Consider the following 26,890-nt stretch of genomic DNA (forward strand, 5'->3'; position numbering starts at 1 on the left):
AAGGACAACAGCAGCAGAGCGATAGCAGAGAGACCAGTAGGAGACTTCTTTCTAAATGCACACAAAGACACGGAGTGAAGGCAGAAGACCTATGTAGGGAACAGTGAAGACGCAGGCCTGGGGCATTATGGACAGAACCTGGTGACACCCTGTGTTTAGGCAAGTCATTATTTTCTTTGCGGGACTACCTTACAACATGGGAGGGTATATGAGAGAAGGGGAAGGGAGCAGGGAAATAGAGGAATATGTGATGTGCCAGGGTCAAACCTCGAGCTATCAACAAGGGGGAAGGTGAACCCTATGGTGTCAGAAAGAGGGGGACAGGTAAGGAGGAGGGAGGAAGGAGGCCTTGCTTTGGTGGTAGGAGAGCATTCCACTAAGGAATGCTTCTATGTGTGAAGAGAGATTTGCCTGTGCTGGGTATGGCCTGAGAGATTTGTTGCTTTAAGACTATTTGTCTTACCTTGGGAGGGGAAGCTGGAATTCCTTGGGGCAACGGGCAGGTGGGCGAGTAAAAAAGCATGGAACTAGGGAGGAGGCAAATGGAATGGGGGGGGGGGATAAGCAGGGAATGGTATAGATCAGTGATGAGCTGCATACTCAGAAACATAATTGGCCAAGGACTCTGCCATGGGACAATGTTCTCTCTGACACTAGCAATAACTGACCTTCTGGGAATGAGGCACAGTGGAGAATGGGAATCTACAGGGCAAGCTCTACAAGGTCGTGGCACAAACTGTCTAGAGGGGAGAGTCTAGAATTGATGGATACCCTACAAGTTTTTATTGCATGAGGATACAGAGAATATAGAGAAACTAGATAATCACAGAGGTCATGAATCAGAGCATGATGGTCTAGAATAGACAGAAAGAAAGTATATATAATGGAATGAGTAAGAGAAATCCTTTTTTCAAAGTGGAGCAAGAAAAATAAAATTTTTAAAAATTAATGAATAGGAGTAGTTTAAGTGGAGGAGAGGAAGGAGGAAATCTATCTAATTGAGAGGGAAAGAGGGGAGAAGAAATATCTAACCAGATAAAAGCAGAAGAAAAACAGAAACAAATAAACAAAACCTTAAAGGAAAATTAATAGAAGGGATCATGGGTGAGGGGAAGAGAGCTAGGGGAACAAGTCTACCTCAAAAAAGATTAAAGAAAGTAACTGGAAGAACATAACACTGTGTTCACAGAACAAGAGGTGAAAATCATCACTTGGGGTTTTCCCAACAATTTTATAGACAGATGGAGAAAAATATAAACCTAACATAACTTTAAATGTGAATGGATTAAACAATCCAATAAAATGAAAAAAGAGTGACTGATCGGATAAGAAAACAATACTGTACTATTTGTTACTTATACATACTTACATATTAAAAAAACAAAGGCATACCTAAAATAAAACTTAGGAGATGGAAAAAATCTACTACACATCAAGGAAATTAAAAAAAAAACTATGAGTTGCAATCGTGCTGAAAAAGCAAAATAAACATTCAAAAAAGAAAAAAGGAGAAATAAGGAAACTATATCATGCTGAAAGGAACCATAGACAACAAACCAGTATCAGTAATAAACTGATAAGATTATATGTTCCAAGGGCCTTAGCATCCAAATTCATAAAGGAAACATGTGAGCTACAAAAAGAGATAGACAGTAGCACAATAGTGACAAGATACTTCAATATCCTTCTCTCAGTTTAAGATAAGTCTAACAGAAAGATAAAAAATAAAGGAGAGGGGTAAGATATGGAACTGAACAAATTGTTGGAGAAACGAATTAAAAGACTTACAGAATCTTCTAAATAGCACAGCAAAAAAAACCATATTTCTCAGCACCACATGGTACTTTCACAAAAACTAACACAGAGATATTGCAAACAATTGCAAAAAGGTAGCTAATATACCCTTAACAGAACATAATGGAATAAAAATAATAATTGGTTTAGAAATCACAAACAAAAGATATAGACTCAAATGGAGACTTAACAGTGAGATCCCAAATAATGAGTGTGTCAAAGAACAAATCATAAAAACAATTAATAACTATGTAGAAGGAAACAATAATGATGAAAAAGGTTCAAAAATTTCTGGGATGCAGCTAAAGTAGTCCTCAGGGGGAAAATCATATCCTTACAAACATACATAAACAAGACAAGAGAATTAATGAACTGAATATGCATTTTTTTTTAAATAGAAAATATAAAAAATCAAAAATTAAACAAACCTAAAATAGCACAAAAGAGGAGACATTAAAAATTGTAGAGGAAATAGATAAAAAGGAAATAAAAACCATAGAAATAAAACTAGAAACTGGTTCTTTGAAAAGGCCTATAAAATTGATAAACTTTTTGCTAATCTGTTCTAAGTAAGAGAGGAAAAAAAAACTCAAGTCAGTAAAAGAGCAAATAAATCGAGTGAAATCACAGCAAAGCCAAAAGAAATAAAAAGAACAATCATAACATATCATGCACACTTATAGGCTAATAAAATTGAGAACACACAAAAAATAGAATACCCTAAAAAATATAAAATACCCAAATGATCAGAAGACTGGTTAGAGATATTAAAAAAACCCCAATCTCAGAAAAGGAAAGAGATAACTGCTAATGAACTACCAAAGGAAAAAAATCCAGGTCCTGATGGATTCCCAGGAGAATTCTATCAAACTTTTAGAGAATAGTTACTACCCATACTTCACAAATTATTCTCAAAAATTTAGAAAGAAAGCATCCCATCAGAACCCTTTCATGAGACAAATACAATCCTAATACCTAAACCAGGGAATTATAAAACAGAGAAAGAAAACTACAGACTAATACATTAATGAATATTGACTCAAAAATTTTAAACAAAATCCTGTCAAACAGACCTCTTTTGACTATCATAAAAAGAATCTATATAAAACTAAAAGTATAACCAAAATCAAATCAGAACTGAAACCAAAATCATATAAAATGGGAATACACTAGAACTTTTTTTTAATGAATATGGGAAGGAAACTTTTATTATGATAATATGTGATTCATTACAGGGATGCAAAGATGGTTCAACATTAGTAAAATAATCAACATAATTACAGATTTTAAAAAGCAAAACATCCAAAGCCATACAATCATCTCAACAGGTGCAGAAAAAGTACAATACCTTTTTTATGCTAAAAACCCTACAAAGTATAGGCATAGAAGGACCTATTTAATATCATAAAAAGCATCTATATAAAACCAAAAGCAAGCATTAAATACAATGGGAATATACTAGAAGTTTTTCCAATAAATATGGAAATGAAACAAGTATGTTCACTCTCCCCACTATTATTTTATATAGTGCTGGAAATGCTAGCAATAGCAATAAGATATTAGAAAGAAGAAAGAAATTAAAGCTATAAAGATAAGTAAAGAGGAGAAAAAGCTATTCCCATTTGCTGATGATATGATGGTTAATTAGAAAATCCTTGGGAATCAGCAAAAATACTGGACAATTGCTGTCCAGTAGCAAAATTGTACCAAACTTGAAAGCTACAAAATAAACCTTCAAAAATCAACACCATTTCTATATAATAATAACACACACACACACACACACAAATAGAGAAATCCCATACCAAATTACTACAAAAATGTATAAAATATCTGGGGATCAACCTACCCAAGCACACAAAAGACTTTTTACAAGCGCTGTCCTTTAAAACAACTTAAATGCTTGGAAGGAATATTCAGTGGGCTATGCCAATATAATTAAAATGACAATTACTACAAAAATTAATTTACAGTTTTAACACTAAACCAAAGAAATTACCAACGGGATACTTTACAGAACTTAATAAAACAATGACAAAATTTATTTGTAAAAACAAGAAATCTAGAATTATCGAGGAAAATGGTAAAAAGAAATAGAGATGAAAGGGGAATAGCACAAAAAAAATAGAACAAATTAGACAAGGGAGATCCAGAAACAACAGAACTCAATAACCTACTTTGATAAAGAAGAAAACATAAATTTCCTAGACAATGAAAAACTCCTTATTTGACAAAAACTTCTGAGAAAACTGGAAAGCATTCTGCTGGAAATTAGACTTAGATCAACACCTTACACCATATTCAACAATATATTTTAATATATTAAATGGATACATGACCTTAATATTAAAGTCATAATATAAAAAAATTAGAAGAGAAACAGATCATATAAATCACACAGCTTTAGGTGGGATATGCATTCTTAACCAAAGAATGCAGAATATAATATAATAAATAAAAATAAATAATATAATATAATTATTATTATATTATACAATAAATATAACCAAAGAAGCAGAAGCAATTAAAAAAGATAAAGTTGATAACTTTGATTACTTGAAACTGATAAACTACTGCACAACAAAATTAATACACCTAGGATAAGAAGAGATGGTCAAATGGGGGGGGGGGGTGAATGTTAGTATCAAATTTCTCTGATAAGGGTCTGTTATCCAAGATATATATGGTGAGATTACAGATAGATAGATATAGATAGATAGATACATACATACATACATACATAGAGAGATACACAAACCTTTGTATGTAAACACACACACACACACACATATATATATATATATTTCCCAAACAATAAATGCTCAAATGATATGAGACATCAAGAAACAATAAAACAAAGTCAAAGAATGAAAAAAAAAGAAAATGTGAAATATCTCATTGGGAAAACAACTGACCTAAAAAATAGATCAAGGAGAGATCATTTTTAAATCATTGCATTACTTGCAAGCCATGTTTAAGAAAGAGCCTAGACATCATATTGCAATAAATCATCAAGAAAAAATGCCTAGATCCCTTAGATCTAGAGTGTAAAATATAAATAGAAAGAATCCACCCATCACCTCCTGAAAGAGAATTCAAAATGAAAACTCTCAGGAATATTATAGACAAGCTCCAGAGCTCCCAAGTCAAGGAAAAATTACTTCAAGCAGCCATAAAGAAACAATTCAAATATTGTGGGGCAACATTCAGGATCACATAAGACTTAGCAGCTTCTGTGTGAAAGAAATGGATGGCTTGGCATATGATAATCCAGAAGGCAAAGGAGCTAGGGTTACAACCAAAAAATCATCTATGGAGCAAAACTGAGTATCATCTTTAAGGAAGAAAAATGAACATATAATGAAAAAGAGGTAATTTTCAAGCATTCCTGATAAAAAGACCAGAACTGAATAGAAAATTTGAGAGTACCAGCCCTGGAGTCAGGAGGACCTGAGTTCAAATCTGGTCTCAGACACTTAACACTTACTAACCATGTGACCTTGGGCAAGTCACTTAACCCCAATTGCCCTGCTTTCTCTCCTCCAAAAAGAAAAAAAAATGATGAGGGGGTGGTTTCAGAAAAAAATGGCAATATCTATATAAATTGATGTAAAGTGACATGATAAGAACTGGGACATCATTCTGCACAGTAGCCACATAGTTGTAATGATGATCAACTGTGAAAGACTTGGCTTTTCTGATCAATACAATGATCCAAGACAATCCCAAGGGCCCCATGGTGAAATAATGCTCCCCACCTCCGGAGAGAGAACTTATGAACCCTGAGTGCAAACTGAAGTATAATTTTCTCACTTTGTTTTTCCGACTTTTTTGCAACATGGCTGATATGAAAGGGTTTTGCATGATTTCACATGTATAACTGATATCATATTGTTTGCCTTCTCAGTGGGTGGACTGGGGACTGGATAGATGAAGTTACAGATGGTATGGAGGGGAGTGGAGGGAGCTAAACAGGAACAGCCATGATTTTCTCAGTAAAGTATGAAGAATGCCTATCTGCTAAGAGATGGGGGCTCTTGCATGCTGGTAAGACCGACTTGAAGAGAATGAAAATGATTCAAAAGAGTTATTGGGGATGTTTTTTGAGACTGGATCTCCTCTCTCTCCATTGCCTCCACTTCCTTGCCCCTCTCTCAACTTTTCTGCCTCTTACCAGAGAAGAAGGGGCATCTCCCCCACCATTCTATGGAAACAAGTCTCTCAAAGGTTACCAATGATCTCTTTAAGAGCTAAACTTGGTGGCCTTTTCTCTGTCCTCATCCTCCTGGTCACTCTCCAAATTCTGGCATGGTTGACCACTCCCTCCTCCTAGACACATTTTCCCTGGGCTTCAATGGTACTGTTTTCTCCCTGATTCCTGTCCTGCCTCCTTCCTTTTCTCTGACTCCTCAGCCTCCTCTGCAGGATCATTATCCACATCCCATTTCCTCAGCCTGGAAATGCAGTGGGCAGTCACAAACCTGATCCCAATACTGCCTGGCACAGAAGCCACTCTTTTTCCAACCTGGACATATCTGCCCCTCCCGAGACAACCCAGTGACCCTCCAAGCCTGGGGACTCACCATCTTGGTATCAGATTTAGTGAAGACACCAGCAGCTCAGAGAGAAGGGATTAGAGATTTGTGCCACCATACCCAGCCATTGGAGAGATCTTAATAGAGTTCATCATAAAAGGACAAAAGTATTGTCATGCAATCGTGAAGACAGCAGAGAGATTATATAACATAAACTCATGCTGTATCCAGCCAGATTGTGTGTGTATGTGTATATGTTCATGTATATATGCATGTGCATACACACATGTGCATATATATCATACACTTTCTGTGTGCACATGTATTTATGCATATAGACACATATTTTATACACATGTATTAATATCATCTGTTTATACACACATATAACCCAGAGTTGCTGAGGAAGTCTCAAGTGTACTAGGGGAGTGAAGTCCAAAGGTAGAAGACAAATGCATAATTGAACTGGTTAACTATAGGGTCAAGACTGTGAAAAGGCGAGGAAAAATTGAGTCCGAGGTAAGGTAATGGACTTGAAGAACAGGAAAGGGGGAGGGATGGGGGTTGTAGAGAGAATAAATAGGTTTGGGGAAAGTAAAGCTGAGGAAGAGATGATAAACAAATTATAATTGAAAAATTGTGATAGTTCCAGATCCTGCAGTAAAAGTTTGAGGTTATGGGAAGGCCTCAGGGGCCACTCCTGAAAGTCGATGAAGCAGGCGAACAGAACAGGGTGTTAGGAAGAACGTCCATGTGAAGAGCCAGGTCCCCAAGAGCTGCAGTGGAGAAGGCTGTCTGCCTGGTACCAAACTCCTTAAGGGCCAGAGCTGGGATGATCTCAACAAAGACCGTGCTAAGTACAGGGAGTAGTTTGAAACTACGTAAGCTATCAAAGGGCAAAACTTCACAAAGACTTTTAAGACATCTTTTACAAATGGAGTGAAATTCAAGAGAGACAAGGAAGCTGAGTGATGGGAGGCCAAGGAGAGTCCAGAAATGGAAAGAAGAGTGAGAAGCATCAGGGGGCATGATGTGGTCTAAACTTAATTTCAAATCCAAACTCATGTCCAGGGTCAAACTGTCCTTGCCTGAGTCCTTGGGTCCTCATCAAGATAAGCAGTGACCACACGCTGGGAACTAACCTTCCTGGCTCCCCTCCCTAAGCATCCCCTCAGGGCCCACCATCCCAGTGGCCTCTCATTCTGCTTTAGTAGTTGGTATGGGACTGTCTGTGGAGGCCTCCCACTCAAAGAAATTTCCAGGAACACCAAAGGAAGTTACAAACTTGAAAAAGAAATGCAGAAAGCAGACGGAGAAATAATTAACTGTCAGAAAATGCAGTGCCCCCTTGTAAAAAAATTTTGTCTGGTGTGTTCTAAGTGATTCATAAATAGAATACCTAGTTTAATAATGCCTTAAATATACAACACTCATCATTTAGGCAAACTAGTAAATAAGTCAGTGAGCACTGAAATAACTCCTTGAGATCACACAGACAGACACGCACACAAGAGAAATCATTTTCCATTTCTTTGCTCTCGCTTAGTAACTCATAGGCAGACTAAAGGTTTTGGTGAGCTCTAATTTTATGTGAACCAATTCACATCATCTCTATCTGTTGCCATAGAAATGACTGTGGCCCAAAAAATCAACATTACAACCTCATTCTCCAATCAAGTCAAAGAGGAGAAAATGGGTTTCAAGGGGGGAAATGTGATCATCTGAATATAAATAGGTTTGTTCATCAGCAAATATTGTAATAAAAATGACTAACAATGTGCAGAAAGAAAACGGATTCGTGTCTAAGGGGCACAAATGAAAAACCTTTCTTTTGAAATTAAAGCATCACTCAGCCAAGTAGAATCATGGGTCCTCCGAAGGCTCTGTGCCGTTAGGAGCATTAGATGCTGCTTTGGTAGGTAATTTTCCTCTTCATATATGGAACAGGAACAAGTTAACAGTTTCTATTTCAAATTGTTTCTTTAAAAAGATGTATCTGTGTGTTGCCTGTGCCCATTGGACCACAGAAATGATCCCCATTTCGATTCCTAGTCTGCAAGAAGACCATGGCGTGCCTCCCGGACTCATGGCACCCCCCAGCCCTTCTATGGCACACGCATCACTAATTAGACTGACTGCTTACATACGCCAGGTTTCATCAGCTGCTACCAAAGCAGATGAGTGAAGAAAGGGCATGCCGGCTTTCCTCAAATGCCACTGACATTAACCAGAGATGATCGTGGGCGCGGTAACAGAATAGCGCTGTGATGCCAGGAGGTGCAGAAAAGGGGGCAGTCAGACTTGTAAACCTCTTTGCAACACAAGAAGGCACCATTTTTGGAAAATGATTTAGGACATAGGGTGGACCAATCAATTCAAATGGGTTCCTGCATAGTCAGAGAAATGAGGAGGACAAAGAAAAAGCAGGCTCTGTTTTCTTTTTTTCTGTATTTATTCAAAAAGGATTTATTATGACCTTAAAATGGTACAGGTGCTATATTAGGTACTAGGGATACAAAGATAGAAAGGGAAACTGTGCTTGCCTTCAAGAAGCTTACATTTTATTGAGGGAAAACAAGAGGTATTTAGAAAATGAAATACAAAATAATTTTTGTGAGACAGGTTATTAGTAGTAACTAGGATCATGGAGTTAAAGCCAGAAAGAACCCTGGAGACCCTTAAGACCAACACCCTCAATTGAATATAGAAATCTATCTTATCCTACAGAAAAGTAGGAGGGGAAGGGGAAAAGAGAAAGGGGGGATAGGATAGGATATAGAAGGGAGAGCAGATTGGGGGAGGAAATGATCAGAAGCAAAACATTTTTGAGAAAGGACAGGGTAAAACGATAAATGGGGGGATAAAATGGAGGGAAATAGTTAGCAATAGTAACTAAAAATTCTTGAAACAAGTTTCTCTGATAAGGGCCACATTTCTCAAACATAGAGAACTGAGTCAGTTATAAAAATAAGAGCCATTCCTCAACTATAAAGGATCAAAAGATATGAAGTTTCCAGATGAAGTACTCAAAGCTGGCTCTAACTATATGAAGAAAATTATCGAACTCACTATTGATTGGAGAAATGCAAATTCAAACAAGTCTGAGGTACTACCTTGTACTTATTAAACTGGTTAAGAGGACAGAAAAGGAAAATGTCGGGAATGTGGGATTCGTTGTTGGCGGAGCTGTGAACTGATTCAGTTCAAAGGGCTATAAAACCCTTTGACCTAGCAATATCACTTACTAGGTCTGTATCCCAAAAAAAGATTTTTAAAAAGGACCTCTATGTACAAAAATATTTATAGCTGATCTTTTCTGGTGGCAAAGAATTGGAAATTTGGGAGATGCCCATCAATTGGGGAATGACTGAACAAATCGTGGTATGTGATTATGATGGAACACTATTGGGCTATGAGAAATGATGAGCAAGATGCTGTCGGAAAAACCTGGGAAGACTTACATGAACTGATGCAAAGTGACAGCAATACTGTGAGATGATCAGCTGTGAATGACTTAGCTACTCTTAACAATACAATGATCCAGGACAACTCTGAAGGACTCATGATGAAAAATGCTATCCACCCCTGAGAAAGAACTAATGGGGTCTGAATACAGGTAGAAGCAATACTTTTTTACGATCTTTATTTTTCTTGAGGGTTTTTTTTTGGTCTGTGTTATCTTTAACAACATGATTAATATGGAAATGTTTTGCATGACCACATATATAACCTATAGCAAATTACTTGCCTTCTCAATGAGGGAGATAGTGAGGGAGGGAAAAATAAAATACTAAATAATTTTTTTTAAGACAACACCCTCATTTTACAGGTGAAAAAACTGAGGCACAGAGAGGTTACATAATATACAGCTAGTTCTTGAAGTGGGGTTTGAACCCAGGTTTTCCTGATGCTAAGTTCTGCCTTCCATCCTGAGCTAAGCCTTGAAAAAAAATACAGGGATTCTAGGAAGCAGAGGTGAGGAGCGAGTGTACCCCAGGCACGGGACGCTGGAGGCAGCCTGTACAAAACCATGGAAACCCATGGTACCACACCTGCGGAGAGGCCCAAAGGCCAGTGTGGGTGGAACAGGCTGGGAGCAAGGAACAGAAAGCCTAGTGAGACAAGACAAGCCAGACTGTGAAAGACTTTAAAAACTGGAGGAGTCTGGGGCATCTAGGTGGCACAGTGAGTAGAGTGCTGGCCCTGGAGTCAGGAGGACCTGAGTTCGGATCCAGCCTCAGACACTTAACACACACATACAAAAAAACCTAGCCGTGTGACCTTGGACAAGTTACTTAACCCCAATTGCCCTCCAAAATTAAAAAAATAAATAAATTTTTTTTAAAATACTGGAGGAGTCTGGATTCATCCCAGAGGGACAAGGAGAAACTGTGGTTTCATGAGCAAGTGAGGGCTCAGTGTGAACTGTGATTCATTTGGTGATGTCCATTTGGCAGTTGTGTGGAGACAGGTGGGAGAAGGGAGGGCCTGGTTGCCAGAGGACCAACAGCCCAGGCTAGAGGGAAGGAGAGCCTGAATCAGAGGGCTGGCTGTGAAAGACAATTCCACATTAACAGAACTGTTGGAGTATACTCCCACCTTCATCTACATCAAATAAATTATGTACCATGAATGAATAAGTTAAAAAAAAAAAGAATTCTGTCTAATTACATCTTAAACCTGTATTTCATCAATGCATAAACTATTCAAAAATAAGATCAGGCTGATAAAATCTGAACTTACTTATTCCTAGAATCGACACATCCAAGAATTAGAAAGGACCTTCAAAATGAACTGCCTGACTTGCCAAAACTCTCTAAAACATCCCCAACAAAAGGTGATCAGACCTGAGCTTGGCAGGGAACTCACGAATCCCCCAAGGAAGTTCTTCAAACTGTTCAATGGCTCTAATTGTTCATGTCATTCCTTCTATTGACTTTTTATTCTGTGGTCCTAGCTCTTCCCTCCGGAGACAGACAGAATTCAGTTCAACTAATCCCTCTACAACACCCACTGTGAAGGTGCTACAAATACAAAGATAAAGCTCGATCTCAGGAAACTTAGCACTTATGGGGGGAAGGGAGGAATGAAGCATGAAGCATGCTCACAAATAATTACAGTACAAGTTAAAATATGATATAACTTGAGAGGAAGACCTTTATCTCTCCTGGATGGACAGGGGTTCAGTCTTGTGAAACTTCTTCATAATAAATACTTTCCATAGTTCACTTGGCTTTCACCCTGCAAGTCACGTTGAGGACCTTTAATTTGGCTCCCTTCTAGGGTATCAGAATTAGCAAAATTCTGTCACCAGGTCCTTCTCCCCGCTGAGAATGGAATGTGAGTAGCTGAGAACAGGACCGACTGCCTTCTCCCCACCTCCTGCCCTTAAATGTTCATGCTAATGCTCCCTCCCTTCTCATTTTTCAGCCTCCTTAGGTCCCACTACTATTTCTTAACTCTACCTTGGCCATACAAAAGGATGGCACACTCTGGATTTCACCATTACTTCCATGATCAAAAATTCAAACATCTTATCATTCCACCTCCTTCTATTTTAACCCCTCCTAAAAAAACATCTTCCTCCTCATCATGGCCTCCAATATCCACAACCCTCAATACCTTCCCAAGCCATTACCCCTGCTCTGACTTCATATTTCTCCAACAACCCTCTACTTTACCAATTCAATTCCACATTGAGCTCTACTCCAGAATCCCTTTTCCCTTTCTAGCACCAATCACCCCTTGCCAAAACCCAGTCCTAAGCAGCATAAGACATGCAATTGCCTTGTGTGGAGGCCCAGTTGAGGTCACGTAGCATCAGTTTGTGGTCAACCCAGTATAGCTATAACTTCCTGTAGCCTGGGCAACTGGTTCCCTATCTCCCTCCCCACAGAAGCTATTCCAAAACTTTTCTTCTCTCAAGCCTCCCACACCCTTACTTCACTGACATAATTAAGGCTGTTCAACATGAGCTCTCTTTTCTCTCCTCTCCATTTCAGAATGGCCTGACATCTTCCCCTCTCTCTTCCTTCTCTCTAGCCTCTGCTAACAAAATGACCCTTCTTCACACCAAAGCCACCTCTCCATATGCTCCTGTGGCCATCACTTCTCATAGTCACCAACATATGACTTCCTCCATCACACCCTTCTCCAGTCCCCATCCTCTCCCAGTCTCCTGGTTTCTTTTTTATTGCTTTCAAGCATGCAAAAGTTTCCCACATCCTGAATAACACTAGTCCGTCCCCTCATCCTCCGTTTCTCCGCCAGACTTCTAGAAAACGCTGCTTATCCTCATGGCTTGCACATGCTGAGCCCTCTGAAGTCTGGCTTCTGCTCTCATCATTCCACTAAACAGCTGTCCTCCACCTCACCGATGATCCCTAGTTGCAGATCTCGTGGTCTTGTCTCATTCTCCATCTCTCTGCAGCCTTTGACACGGCTAATGATCCTCTCGTCAGGAATGCTGTCTTTTCTCTGGCTTTTCATGGCGCCGCTCTCTCCTGCTTCTCCTTCTCCTCATTCTCATTCTCCATTGCTGATTCACCTCATGTGCTACGTACCCTAACTGTGGCTGTGCCCCAAGGGCTGCCCTCCTTGCTATGTATTCCTTAAGTATGAATACAAGGAATGTATGAGAGAGAGAGATCTAGATGTGTATGTATGTATATTGTATGTTGTTTACACACCGCCATACATACATATACATACATACATACACACAACATCTCCCCTGAGTTTCTTTCTCACATCACCAACTCCTCTTGGACATGTCAAACTGGATGTCCCAGAGATCCATCAAATACAACGTGTCTGAAATAAAACCCATCATCTTTTCCCCCAAACTCACTTCTCTTCCAAAGCTCCCTCTTCCTGTTGAAGGCGCCATCATCCTGCCAGTCTCCTGGGCTTGTAACTCTGCAGTATGCTCAGATCCTCCTTCTCCCTCACTCCACAATTCCTTTGCTGTGGTTATTATTCAGTCATTTTTAGTTGTGTCCAACTCTTTGTGACCCCATTTGGGGTGTTCTTGGCAAAGATTCTGGTGTGGCTTGTCATGACTTCTCCAGCTCATTTTACAGATGAGGAAACTTAGCAGAGAGCGTTAAATGACTTACCCAGGGTCACAGAATTAGTAGGTGTCTGAGGTCAGATCTGAGCTCAGAAAGATGAGTCTTCCTGACTCCAGGCCCAGCACTCTATCCACCCGGCCACCAAGCTGCCCCTATCACCTGCTAAATCTTGCCATTTCTACTCCCCACCCAATACATCTGGAATCTGGAGCCTTCTCTCCCACAGGGTAGTCACCACTTTAGAAACTCATCACCTCTTGCCAAAACTGCTGCCTCAGAGTCTCCCCCTCCCCACTCCATCCTCCACACAGCCGTCAAAGGAATCTTTCCATAAGGGCATCTCTGACCATGTCACTCTCCTACTCAGTAACCTCTGGCAGCTCCTTACCATCTCTAAGTTATTACATAAAGGCCTCTTTTAAAAGCCCTTCACAGTCTGAAATGGAGGATGAGAAAAAGAGTCTACTCCAGGCATCTGGGATGGCTTGAGCAAAGACACAGAGATAGAAGAGGCCAGGACAAGGCAAGAAACAGAATAGAGCACTCTTGCTAGAAAACAGGGTATGTGAAAAGGAACGGGAAGATAAGATTGGACAGTTTGGAACCAGATTGCTAAAGGCCTCTCACCGCCCAGATCAGGAACTTCTACTTTATCTTGCAGACAACAGGGCCATGACATGACCGGTGCAGTGTGTTAGGAAGCTGAGTTGGGCAGGTCAAGAAGGATGAACTGGAGGAGATGTAAACCAGATGCAGGAAGATGGGCTATAGGAAAGGTGAACGACAGGAAAACCAAGAGCAGGAAGGAGATGGCAGGGGTGACGCCACTGAGGAGAGCTCAGAGAAGTGATGAGCCGGGCAGAGATGCCCAGGAGGAGCTGCCCAGTGGGCAGGACAGAGCCTCGGCACTGGCAGGATCTCCTCCTCAGCTTCTTCCGTCCTGGAGCCTAGGTATCCATGTAGCACAAGTCATTCTCATGCAATCATGTCGTCCTCAAGCGGGAAAAGTATGTTCTCATCTCAGCCATTAATAAAAATACGGATCTGAATAGGGAAGGGACAGACTCCCGTGCTGCACCATTAAAGACTCCATTTCTTCAGACTGACATGGATCCATTAGCTGGTCATCCTAACAGTACTAAACTGCCAACTGTAACATCATGTAGCCCACATATTTCCATCTTGTTCACAAGCACAGAATGAGAGACCTAGTCAAATGACTTGCTAAAATTAAAATATATTATATCTATTGCATCCCTTTCTTCCAATTATCCAGTTTAAAAGAGTATGACTTGTTCTTCATGAACCCATAATGACTCCTGGTGATCACCAAACCTCTTTCTAAGCACTTGCAAATCAGAATTTTAACAACACATTCTAGAATCTTTCCTAGAATCAAGCTTACCGGTCTACAATATGGACAATTTACCTTCTTCTCCTTCTATCCTGAACTGCTAGTCTATCATTTAAACTAAATAACATGTTTAGGGGATAATTACATCGTGAAAGCAACATAAAATAATCATACAAAGGATGAAATCTACACTGTTACAGGGAATGAGACTCACTAACTCCATTGTCAGAAGATCTTCATAAAACCACATTTTTCAGTTCACGTTCATCTTTGTTCTGTGACCCCCACTAGTTACTTTGAAATACGTTAGCATTGTAAAATGAACAGCATTCACCTCAATCAGAAGGTGAAGAAAGCATCTTGAGATTCTAATTCCAATTACCTAAGTTCCTTAAATAGAAAGTTTTTCAGAAGTTAGAATAATATAGAAGCCCTTTATGCTGTGAAGGAAAAATTAAAAGTGTCAAATGCACAATTTCACACTGTAGAAAATACATTTTTTTTTGGCCTGGACTTGTGATTTAGCTCTTTGAGGAACACCCAGTGTGTTTTGGAACATTGCCTTTTAACTGAGGCAGGCCAACCATTTTTCTATAACTTAGAGGGACACCTCAGCCATGGAAAGGCTAAGTCATTTGCTGAGGGTCAGAGAGTTGGTATGTACTAAAAGCAGATCTTGAGCCCAGGTCTTTCCAATTCCAAGGTTAGCTCCCTATTTCCTAGTCCAGCCTGGGTCTCCAAATTCCTAGAGCCTGTTTATGTTTCAATTTATTCCACTGCTGCTCACAAGCCCTTGTTTGCCTGTGAACCTCCCCTAAACCACTAGAATTAACTGCAAGACATCACACCAATGCAAAGGGATATTTACTTAAAATAGAATACAAGGTATAGAGTAGGAAATATAAATTACCCAAACTTCTAGAGAATGTAGGTGGTGAGTCTTTGGCTTCCCATACTGGCTTATTAGCCCTGCATTGGAATCCGGAAGAACAGAAAAAATATGTTTGTAAATCCCTTCTCTCTGTGTCTGTATCCACCCATCCCCCAGGTGCTCTATCAGAACGTGGAAGCAACCCCAGAAAGTAGGGGGGGGGGAGAGAAGGGATGTCAGCAATCCACCCAGTGACCAAACCCAGGGAGGAAGGGAATAAGCATTTATAGAATGCAAACACTGGGCTATCATACACACACACACACACACATATTTTATATATATATATATGTACATAGTTGTTTACATTGTATTATATATATATATATATATATATATATATTACAAATAATAATCTCATTTGGTGGAGCTTCAAGGTTTGAAAGACATTCATTCCACCACAGCATTAGCTCTCTGAAGCACTGACTGCCAACAGCTTCTCAGGACAGGAATCACAGCCAGAAGAATGCCTGAAGCCAGAGCTTCCCAGCAAGAAAAGAAGAAAGCCTCTTCTGGGGGAATTACATGAGCTGCAGGGCAGCTTTCAGGCTCTGTCCCCCTCTTTTTCCTATTGCTGTTACCCTTCTTGAACCTTCCAAGGTACGTCCCTTCCCCAAGTGCTGTCACTCGGCTTCTGGCCAAGCACTCTACAATTGCCCCCATGCCACCAGAGTCTGGGCTGGGGGAGCGCCATCACCTGCAGAACTTTGCGCAGGCTTGTGGGGGATGTCATTCCCAATGAGAATGCATTACCCCTGCAATAAGAAAACTGAACCACGTTTCACCAGAAAGGAATTGAACACTGACGCTGCCAAGGTCTGAGATTTCAGGATCATGAATCTGCCTTCTGCACCAAGATGCAGATCTAATATTCACTGGAGTGTGGCAGTGACCCTGGATTCTCCAGAGCCACCCCCACAGAACACGAGCTCTAGTGGCCTGGACACTTCTGGGAAGTCTCTGCTTCGAGAGCTCAGGAGAAGGAGAACTCGCTGCCCCCAAGGCCACCCACCACTCTTCGGAATGCCGCTAAGGGGGACAGAGGCATCTTCCTTATTATCCACATCGAAATTTGCCTTTTGCAGCTTTTTCATGCTGTTCCCCATTCTGCCAAGAATAACTTCAAATCCTTCTTCCTTGTGGTAACCTTTCTAACTCCCTAAAACACTGAGCAATGAGACCCTAATTTTTTCTCTCCTCTGAGCTAAACAAACTGGATTCTTCCCAACTGATCTCATGTGGCCAAACCTCCAGGGTTTCACCATCTCCATTACCCTTCTCTGGATGCTCTCTCACATACTGAGGTCCTTCCTTAAATGTGACAAAGAAAACGGAATACAGTCCCCCAGATTTGGCCTGTTCAGGGCAATGTATAGCAGGCTTCTCAGCTCCCTAGGCCTGGACTCTAGGCCTCCCTTATACCACCAGAATATGAGGGCATTAGATTTTGTGATTTCCAAACTACATGACACATTCACATTGAGCTTGAAGGCCACTAAAACCCCCAGATCTTTTTCAGATGTAGTCATATATATCATACCACCATTGTCTTTGGTGTAGGCAAACACCAAAGGGCTTTTGTAAGGTTGATTTTTAATCCAAATATAATACTCAGGATTTATCCCTATAAAAATTCATACTACTGGACTCCCCTTGGTCAAGGAGCCTGTCTCCATCTTTTTTGGATCCTGCCAGGCTTTTACTTTGTTAATGCTCCCTCCAAGCTTTGTGTTGGCTTCAAATTTAATAAGCATGTTATCAACACTTTTATCCAAGTTGTTGATAAGAACATTGAAGGTTACAAGACTAAGGACAAATTCCTGGAGTACTCCACCTCGAAACCTCCTTCCAAAGCTGACACCCAGCCATCCAGTCAGTCCCAAACCCACCTACCTGTGCCATTGCCTAGCCTGCATGTCTCCATGTCTTCCACAACAACAGCATGAAAGACTTTGTCATGAAAATCTCTGTGAACTACATCTAGAATCCTCTTCTCATCTACCAGTCTAGGAACCCTACACAAAAAGGAAATGAGGTTTGTGGGGTATGGGCAGTTCTTGAAGAAGCCATGCAGACTCTCAGATCACCATTTCCTCCTCCACCATCTGTCCCTTTAAAAGGGATATTAAATGGCTTGCCCAGGATTCAGAAGGGATTCCAGAAGTTTTCTTGGAACTGAAGTCAAGTTCACCCGTCTAGAGTTGGCAGATTCCACCCTCTTCCCTTGTTTGAAAACAGGACCATAGGTCCCATGTCTCTTCCCCATGATCTTCCAGAGACAGGGGTTCAGCAATCACACCCACCACTTTCTTTAGCACCCTGGGCTCTAGTTCACCTAAGCCTGGGTAGCTTGGTCCTCTCTTAACATTTCCCTACTTACACTGAGTAGTATAAGTAGGAACTCCCTATGAGCCATGCTGGTTCTGTCCTATTTAGTCCAAGGACCCCTCTCCTTGACAGAGAAAAAAAGACATATATAAGAGTTTGGAGCAGTGCCTTCTCTTTACTTCCATTATGCCTCTCCCAAGAAGCTGCCCCAGACCTTCCTTGATCCACTCGACCTGAACCCCTGCTTTTCCCTTCTAGAGATTAAAGCAAATAACTCTTTGGCTACAGCTAGCAGCCCCACCAGACTCACTCCTGCTGGGCTCCAGAGATACCTGCACTGTGTCTGCATGACCAGAACTATCCTTCCCCTTTGAACTCATTCTCCATTACAAGTTCTTGCTTCCTTCTTCTGCCCAGACCTTTTTAAAATCTAAATTGGTCAGTGAGTTTCCTGCACATCTACAACGACCTCTTCAGAGAGCTCCTTTTTTCTCAGTAGAATTGTTTCTGTCTTCAGATTTCAAATTGCTTTGAAGAGTCATATTTTCTAGGGATTTCTGCATAGACATGGCAAATGAGAGGCCAATCTCCTTTGGAGATCAAAGGAAGAGACGACTAAACTCCCTCTATAGTTAAATTATATAATATAAATTTCAGTTTCTGGGAAAAAATCAACCATTCCAAGCACCATTTCCTTTTTTTTTTTTTGAAAATGGAATTCCCAAAGGTGCCTTGCTTACACTTTGTTATTCAGCACTCCACTAATAGGTTAAAATAAGTGAAGTCAGAAGTGGAAAAGATCTAGACAATTACAGTTGGATGACCCTGGGTAAGTCCCATGGCCCCTCCATATCTCGGATGCACAATGAAGGGGATGCACTCAATGGCCTGCAAGGTTCTTCCCACTCTAACCCTATGATCCCACATGAAGATGGAAAAGTATTCATTTTCCAGCAACTATCTGGTTTATTCCTCAGCAGCCAGACAGTTCTCTATGGGTTTGTCTCAAGACTTACTTCTGCTGATTTCCAAGTGTTTATTTTGAGTGGTAGTGTTTCCTGGGACACTGCACTTCTGCTCGGCATATGGATACAATTGCTCTGTTCTGGCCTCAATTCTGTCTTGGAAGTACTTTCTGTCAATGAAAGACACCTAATTATTTTGGTGAAAAGAAAGGATGATTTAACACAAATGTTGTATTTCTTAATCACACTGAAAAATGCTTCTGAAACCTCATTGGGTCCACTGACGCTATCACCACTGGCCAATGGCTACCAGTGAATACTAATAGTTTAATAGCTCTTGGTGATCATTGGCAAACTCAAACAGATTTTAAAAATTCACCCCATCCTTCTGTTCTTACCTGTAGTTCCCATCAACACTTCTATAGCCTCAGAATTTGAAACATCTCATCCTTTTAAAACAAAATAGGATATATGGAAATATAAGAAAATAGAATTTGAAAATTATTCAAATGGATTTCTGGCCAATAAGGGATGACATTAGTCCCCCTTCCCCCATAATTATATCTACTTGTATTTGTAATAAACTGTATTATAACATTATGAGTTCTGTAAACCATAAAGGGAAAAAACGGGAATTTTTAGACCATTTGGTAAGAAAACAGCAACTAGTGAGATACGCTGAAGGAGAAATGGAATACAAGATGTCATCAAGAAATTATATGAAAAACAGAAATTCTATGGCAGGAAGAGGATATGGGCTGGTGATGTGATGAGGACAAAGAATGACAGGACAGCCAAAGTCCTTCACTGATACTTATCAATTTTCAGAAGAAAGTGAAGGTGGCCTTCACACTTAGCATGGTCCCTCCGAGGCAAAATTATAGGACCGCCCAGATAAAAGCATCAGGGGATCATGGGAAGATAGACGTTGAGTGGGCCGTTAGAGGCCACTGAGTACCTCGATGGACTTGCTGGTCCCTCAATACCCTAATTTTCCAGATGAGGAAATGGAGGCCCAGAGAAATGCAGTGATTTCCACAGCGGCATCCAGTTAGTGAGGGTCATCCTGACTCCTAGTTCAGGACTTCATCCATCTCACCACACTAGGGGGGATATGTGAATGGGTTGCGATCTATGGGGTTGGAGGAAATTTCCAAATCAATGAGACCACGCATCTGTGTGATCATCTGAAAAAGGAGAAAAATAAAATACACTCCTTCTCTGATGGGAAATGAACAAAATATGAAGATGAGATTCTTTTGGAATTCTTATAGAGACTGAAGATCTCTAAGTTCTTACACAAGCACATCATTCTTCCTATAATGTCAATTGTCAATCACATATTCTATGCCTGGCACTCTGTGGGGTGCATTGGGGAGACTGAAGGAAGTGTCAGACTTGGACCTTATCTCCAAGGCACTACAGTCTGGACACAGAGACAAAATTACCTCAAATCAACAATTAGAGAAGACGTAGGTGCAAAACTGCATGGTTATAAAGGATGGCAGAAAAAGGCAGCACCATCTGAAAAGGCTATTGCATAAGGTGGTATTTTTGCAGACCCCTGAAACAGCTATAAAACATGGAGAAAGCCAAGGCAAGGGGGGAGGAGAAACACTCTCAGAGGCAGGCCATTGAAAACGATTAAACAGTAGGGAAAATAAAAGCCACCATAGGTAGCTACTACTGTAACAGAGAAGATCAGGGTTCAAATTCAGAAGAAGACAAAAAAGCTTCCTGTAAAACTTCAAAGAAAAATGTGAAATGGTCATATGTCCAAAAAGTGTTCATTGAAGTGCTTAAAAAGACTTTAAAACCCAAATAACAGAGGTTGAGGGGAAATTGGGAAAAGAAATAAGCAATGCAAGCAAAACAAGAAAATTGTGAAAAGAAAGTCAAAAGATCCAAAAACTTACTGAAGAAAATAATGCCGGGGCGGCCAGGTAGCACAGCGAGTAAGAGCACTGGCTCCAGTGTTGAGAAGACCTGGAGATCGAATCCCAGGCTCAGACACTTAGCACCCACCCAGAAACACCTGGCCGTGTAACCTTGAGTAAGTTACTTAACCCCAATTGCTTAGGGGCTGCCAGGTGGCTCAGCGAGGAAGAGCACTGGCTCCAGAGTCGGGATGGATCAAATCTGGGCTCAGATACTCAGCACCACATCCAGAAATAACTGGCCATGTAACCTTGAGCAAGTTACTTAACCCCGATTGCTTAAAAAAAAAATAATGCCTTAAAACTTAGAATTGGGCTAGGGGAAGCTAATGACTTCATTAGGCATGAAGAAACAATAGAACAAAATCAAAAGAATGAAAAAATTGAAAAGAATGTAAAACATCTCATTAGAAAAACAACTGACCTAGAAAACAGAATGAGAAGGGACAATATAAGAATTGTCAGACTACCTGAAAGTTATGACCAAAAAGAGTCTAGACACTATGCTTTAAGAAATTGTTAATGAAAATTGCCCTGAAGTTCTAGAACTAGAGAGTAAAATAGAAATAAAAAAAATCCACTGATCACTACCTGAAAGAAATCCCAAAATAAAACTCAGAAGAGTGTTATAGATTTGGTTCAAAGCATCCAGGTCAAGGAGAAACTACTATGAACAACTAGAAAGAAGCAAGTTAAATATGTGAAGTTCCAGTCAGGACAACATAAGATTGAGCAGCTTCTACATTAAAAGACCAAAAGGTGTGGAATATAATATTCCAAAGAGCAAAAGAACTGGGTTTGCAACCAAGAATAACCTACCCAGAAAAGCTGAGTTTAATCCTGTAATAGGAAAAAAATGGACATTTAATGAACTAAAGGATTTTTCAGATATTCTTGAAGAAAAGGCCAGAACTGAACAGAAAACTTGACTTATGAGAATCAAGAGAAACATAAGAAGGCAAACATGAAAGGCTACTTATTAGGGATTTAATAAGGCTAAACCGCTTACTTCTTATAAGGGAAAATTATATTTGCAACTCTTAAGATTATTATTACTAGGGAAGTTTGAAAGAATATGCATAACTAGCAGGCTTGGGGTTGAGTTGATTAAGATCCCAAAAAATAAAATTGAGTAGGGAAATGTAAAATGGATCCAATGATCTCATTCAAAAAGCATGAATGGAAGAATTGTCACAGTTCAGGGGAGGATGGGGTAGAAGGCAGGTAATGTGGAAACCGTCTTCTCATAGACACTGGATTAAAGGAGGAAGAATAAATACATTTAGTGGGATATGAAAGTTTTCTTAACTTACAGAGAAATAGGAGGGCAAAGAGATAAGAGAAGGGAGGGACTTTTAGAAGGGTGTGTAGATTAGGGAGGTAGTAAATTAGATTTCTGAGGAGGGACAGGGTAAAAAGAGTTTCCCTTCTCTAGTGCAGGGTTGGAAGAGAGGGAGGGAAACAGCTTAGAACTCAAATTTAAGCAAAAAAAAATTTTTAAACAAAAAGTAAAAAAAAAAGAATAGACAAGATCACTGAAGGGCAGCCACTCTCCCTGAAGAGCAAAAATACCCAATGTGCTAGGAAGAATGAAGAGACCTAGGGAAAATGTTTATCCTTTAGGTTAACAAAATGTGTCAATAAATGTGGATTTTACATAAAAAATAAGTAAGACAAGCGTGAATTTCCCATAGACTTGGAGATCTGAAAATTAGCAATAGTGAGCAGGAACATTCCCTTAGAAGCTGAGGATTTAAAGTCTGGCCTATTTGATCTACTTAAAGCTGATCTCAGCAGTGACTATGTCTTACATACAATTCATTATCTTACATACACATGAAACACCTCCAGCATTCAAAAAATGAAATGATTTTTAAATGATGGGAATTTCTTATATTCTTATGGAATCTCAGGTCTAGAATACATCAGTGAAGGACAGTTTAAAGTGCCTGGAAAAGCCAGGAGGGGAACAAGAACGGAGGAAGCAGACACCTGTAGGACACTGTAGGACCCTAGGGCACAGCCGCCAGTCTGTGCATATCTGACATTGGCATAAAGCTCCAAAGTTTGTAAAGAATTCTCTTCATTTGGCCCTCATCACCCTGGGAAGTAGTTACTCTTGGTCTTATTGTGTCTCCATTTTCAGAGGAGGAAACTGAGGCTCAGGGGTTATCACAGATTTAGAGCAGGAAGGAATTCTGCTTCGACTAGTCCCATCTCCTCCTTTTTTATGGATGAGGAAGCTGAGGTCCAGGGAAGCTGGTGACTTCTCCACAGTCATGCAGCTAGAGAGAATCTGTGACAGACACTGAAGCCAGACCTTTTCATGATTAGAGCTAGGAACGGACGTGAATAGTAAGTCCGGACTCGAGGAACAGAGACTGAGGGGCAGCTCGGTGTCAGACAACAGAGCACTGGAAGTGTGCAAAGTCTAATGACGTATTAGACAGAGGCACACCGACAAGGAGAACTGACATTTGGCTCTTTCAGGAAACAGTCTTCTTGCTATGGTAAACTGTTTTTTTATCAGTGTGGGCTGTGCAGGCAATGATGCTAATGATTCATCAGAAGATAAGTGCTTACATATTAGGGTGGTAGTTTCTATATAAAAACATTTCTAGTGAGATTTAAATGTCTGTGAGTCTGTACCGCTAAGATAATAACACCACAATACCACAGAACAGAACTCGACAACGGTGTGACATTTGTCAGATGGGACAGGAAACTGACATCCTAACTTGGGTTCCTCCAGGATGCCAGGCGCTATCTTGGAAACGAAGGTGTCCCTCTGCTCTCTGGTCCTGGACGAAGTCCCAAAGCGTTCCCTTTATGACTTAGCATCTGAACATCGTGGCTGTGGGTTGACAGGCTTTCGTGCCATCCCAATCGCAGCAAAGACTCGGCGCCTGCTCGGTAGACTGAAGGCTAAATAGGACAGATGAAATCAGCAATAAAACTGGGGTGGGGGCACTAAGTTTCTCAGATGCTGAAGAGTTGTTTGCCTTTTTTCTTTTCACATAATCATCAGCTTGGAAAGGATGTCAGGCCAGTGTTATTGTCCTCAGACCACGGTGTACCAGAACTGAGCATCTTGAATTAATTGTCATTTGTCAGTTTAAAAAAATATATAGGGGAGTGTTCCAAAAACCTACATTTCTTTCTCTTCTGCTCTCCTTTGACTGTTTTCCTCTAGGAAGTTCTTCCAGAGAAAGGATAGCACTTCATCCATAAAAAGGAGGGGATTGGACTAGATGAGGCAGAAACATCCAATTTGGCAAAGAAATTTGAAAGACTTCAGTCAGCTTGGTAGATAAGCACGAATAAGGTGTTCATTGATATATATATATATATATATATATATATATATATATATAGGGCTGGTATGAGAGAAATAATGAAGACGGTAAGGGGGAAAGAGAATAAAAGAAAGGGGATTTCAAATAGAAAAAAGGGAGAGAAGTGATACAAATTAGAGGAGAGGAGAAGAACAAGTTCAAAGAACCCTTGCTTTAGCATGGTTTTAGATCAAAGGTCATCTAGTTGAACCCCCTCACCTTATAGATGAGGGAGAAAATGTGCCTCAAGTCACATAGCTTGTGAGTGATGAGTCAGGATTTGAATCCAGGGCCTGTGACAAGTTCCAATGCTTCTGCGTCTGCCAAACAGAGGATTTTAGACTGGAAGTAATAGGGAGTCACTGGATTTTATGGGATGGGGGCAGGAAGTGACATGGTCAAGAAAATCTGTTTGACAACTAAGTGGAGAATGGGCCAGAGTGTCCAGAGACTTGGGGAATGAAGACCAACAGGTGCCCATGGGTGGTGGTAGAGTCCAGTGGCAAAGACAAAAAGATTTTGTGAAGAATAGAAGCATCAGGACCAGGCAGTCAATTTGATAAAGGAGGCAATGATGACCCAGGTCGTGAGCCTGAACAATGGTGAGGATGGGGGATGGGGTGCTCCCAACAGTAATCAGGAGGTGAGGAGGAGGGGAGGGCTTGGGAGGAAAGAGAATGACTTCCATTTGGGACACATTGCATATAAGATCTCTGCAGGACGTGCAGTTCAAGACATCTAAGTGACCAGATGAGTTGGAGGACCTGGCTTCAGATCCTGGCTACTGTGCACACCTGTGTGACTAGGGGCAAGCACTTCTGTGGGCCTCGGTTTCCTCACCTGTTAAAGAAGGAGGCTGGACCAGATGATCTATAAAGCCCTTTAAATCCATGATCTGACATTACAATCTCTGTTCACAAAAGCTTCTGACCTGATGTTGGGCTGGGCTACAAGACAAGTACATAGACTGGCAGAACAAAAATTCAGCAGCTGGACAGGAGAGGTCCCGCCAGAGTGAGAGGAGACACCGAGAAGGGGCGTTTATGAGTTGAGGAATCAGAGAAGGAAAGGGCACTGATTTGGGCCTTCAGAGAAAGGAAAGGGAAGATTTCTAAAAGGACTTGGAAGAAGGCTGCCCCAGGCATCAGGGATGACAGCATGTGCAGACAGGACAGAGTTAAGACAGGCAGGAGGAGAATGGGGGTCAACATGCATTCTGGTTTTGCTGAAATAAAGAGTATGATGGGAGAGTAAGTGTATGATAAGGCTGAGTGCACTGAAGCCAGGCTCTGGAGGGCTTTGAATGCAAGGATAAGGAGTCTGTGTTTTCTCTGGTAATCAATAAGTAACTAGTGAGGTTCTCTGAGCAGAATACAATGGACTCCAAACACTCTAGCAGTGGTTTCCATGGGTCCTTGGCTTCCTCGACCCTCCACTGCAGGCTCCCCACACCTCCTTTGTAGTCTCTCCCCCATTCGGTTCATGACACTCTTCCCTCCTATTTCCCCCGACCTCTCTCTTTCACTGGCTTCTCTCCCTTCTCCTGCCTCGTAAGTATAGACCCTTCCCATGTCCCTATTTCTGATGGCTTCACTATCTCCATTTTACAGATGAGGAAACTGAGACAAACAAATTAAGTGACTTGCCTAGGGTCACATAGCTAGTAAATATCTATGGTCACATTTGAACTCAGATCTTCTTGACCTTGAATTGGACTAGGGAATATCAGGGCTGGCTCCAGGCAACAGACTTCTAGGACAGGCTTGACCTTTCCTTCCTCCCCCCATGTAAGATAAATGGTAAAGTCGTTTTGAATCTCTACCCTGCAGTTGTGTCCTTCTGGGCCTACTGAGGGGCCTCCTAACTGTCCTGCTGTTTCCAGGCCCTTGCCCCTTGAGTCCATCCCCAAATACCCTTCCTAAAGCCCGGGTCTGCCCAGAGGTCATGGCCTGCTCAAAATCCTGCAGTGGCCCTTCCATGGGCTCTGTAATAACATACAAGCACCTGAGCCTGGCCTTCCAGGCCCTCTTTATCCATCTCTCTAGGCTCTCTTCCCAGCCCTCCCCTTCACACACTCTGCACTCCTCCCCATACCCCAATTCCATCCTTTCTTTTCCCACTTCCATAAGTATCTGTGGGATACCAAGCGAAAATGGATAGATCTCCAGCAGAACGACTGACACCCTTCTTTTGGTCTAGTTTTCGGCACACAGGGCTCTCCTGTGTCCCTATTTACATTATGTGCTTCCAAGGCCAAGGGATCCCCTGCTCTGCTTCCTTTGTGTACCCCACCCCGTCCCCACTCAGTACAGACTGTATTAACAGTGGTGCTTTTGACTCTTTAATGTTAAAGGGGATTTCTAAAGCAGGATTAGTTTGTGGTGATATTAAATGTTCGCATTTGTAAAAATTTACACACTTAACTGTTTTGTGAAATTATCCATTCATGAGTGAATTCCTTTAGCATTGCTGAGACCCGGATAACACATAAGAGCGGCTAAAACCAGGAGGCAAGCTTCTGAGAGGGTTCTCCCAGTCCAGCAGCTTGCCTGGTTTCTTTCTTTCAGGACACAAAGCCACATTTGTTTGCTTCACACTAATACATGTGTCAGATGTAGCAAAGCACAACAGCTGGTTA

General features: G+C 41.0%; 1 protein-coding gene across 1 annotated transcript in view; it reads right to left on the minus strand.

Moving 5' to 3' along the window:
- The window catches only part of ENTHD1 (ENTH domain containing 1), a 102,179-nt gene that overhangs the window by 45,586 nt on the left and 29,703 nt on the right, over positions 1 to 26,890 (minus strand). The window contains exon 3 of the mRNA XM_069102822.1: positions 19,032 to 19,150. Within this exon, the coding sequence (XP_068958923.1) occupies positions 19,032 to 19,150 (119 nt within the window). The remainder of the gene's footprint in view (positions 1 to 19,031; positions 19,151 to 26,890) is intronic.

The sequence above is a fragment of the Petaurus breviceps genome, unplaced genomic scaffold (genome assembly GCF_028583685.1).
Source record: "Petaurus breviceps papuanus isolate PSGF00001 unplaced genomic scaffold, PetGlider_PUasm1.0 558, whole genome shotgun sequence".
Taxonomy (NCBI): Eukaryota; Metazoa; Chordata; class Mammalia; order Diprotodontia; family Petauridae; genus Petaurus; species Petaurus breviceps.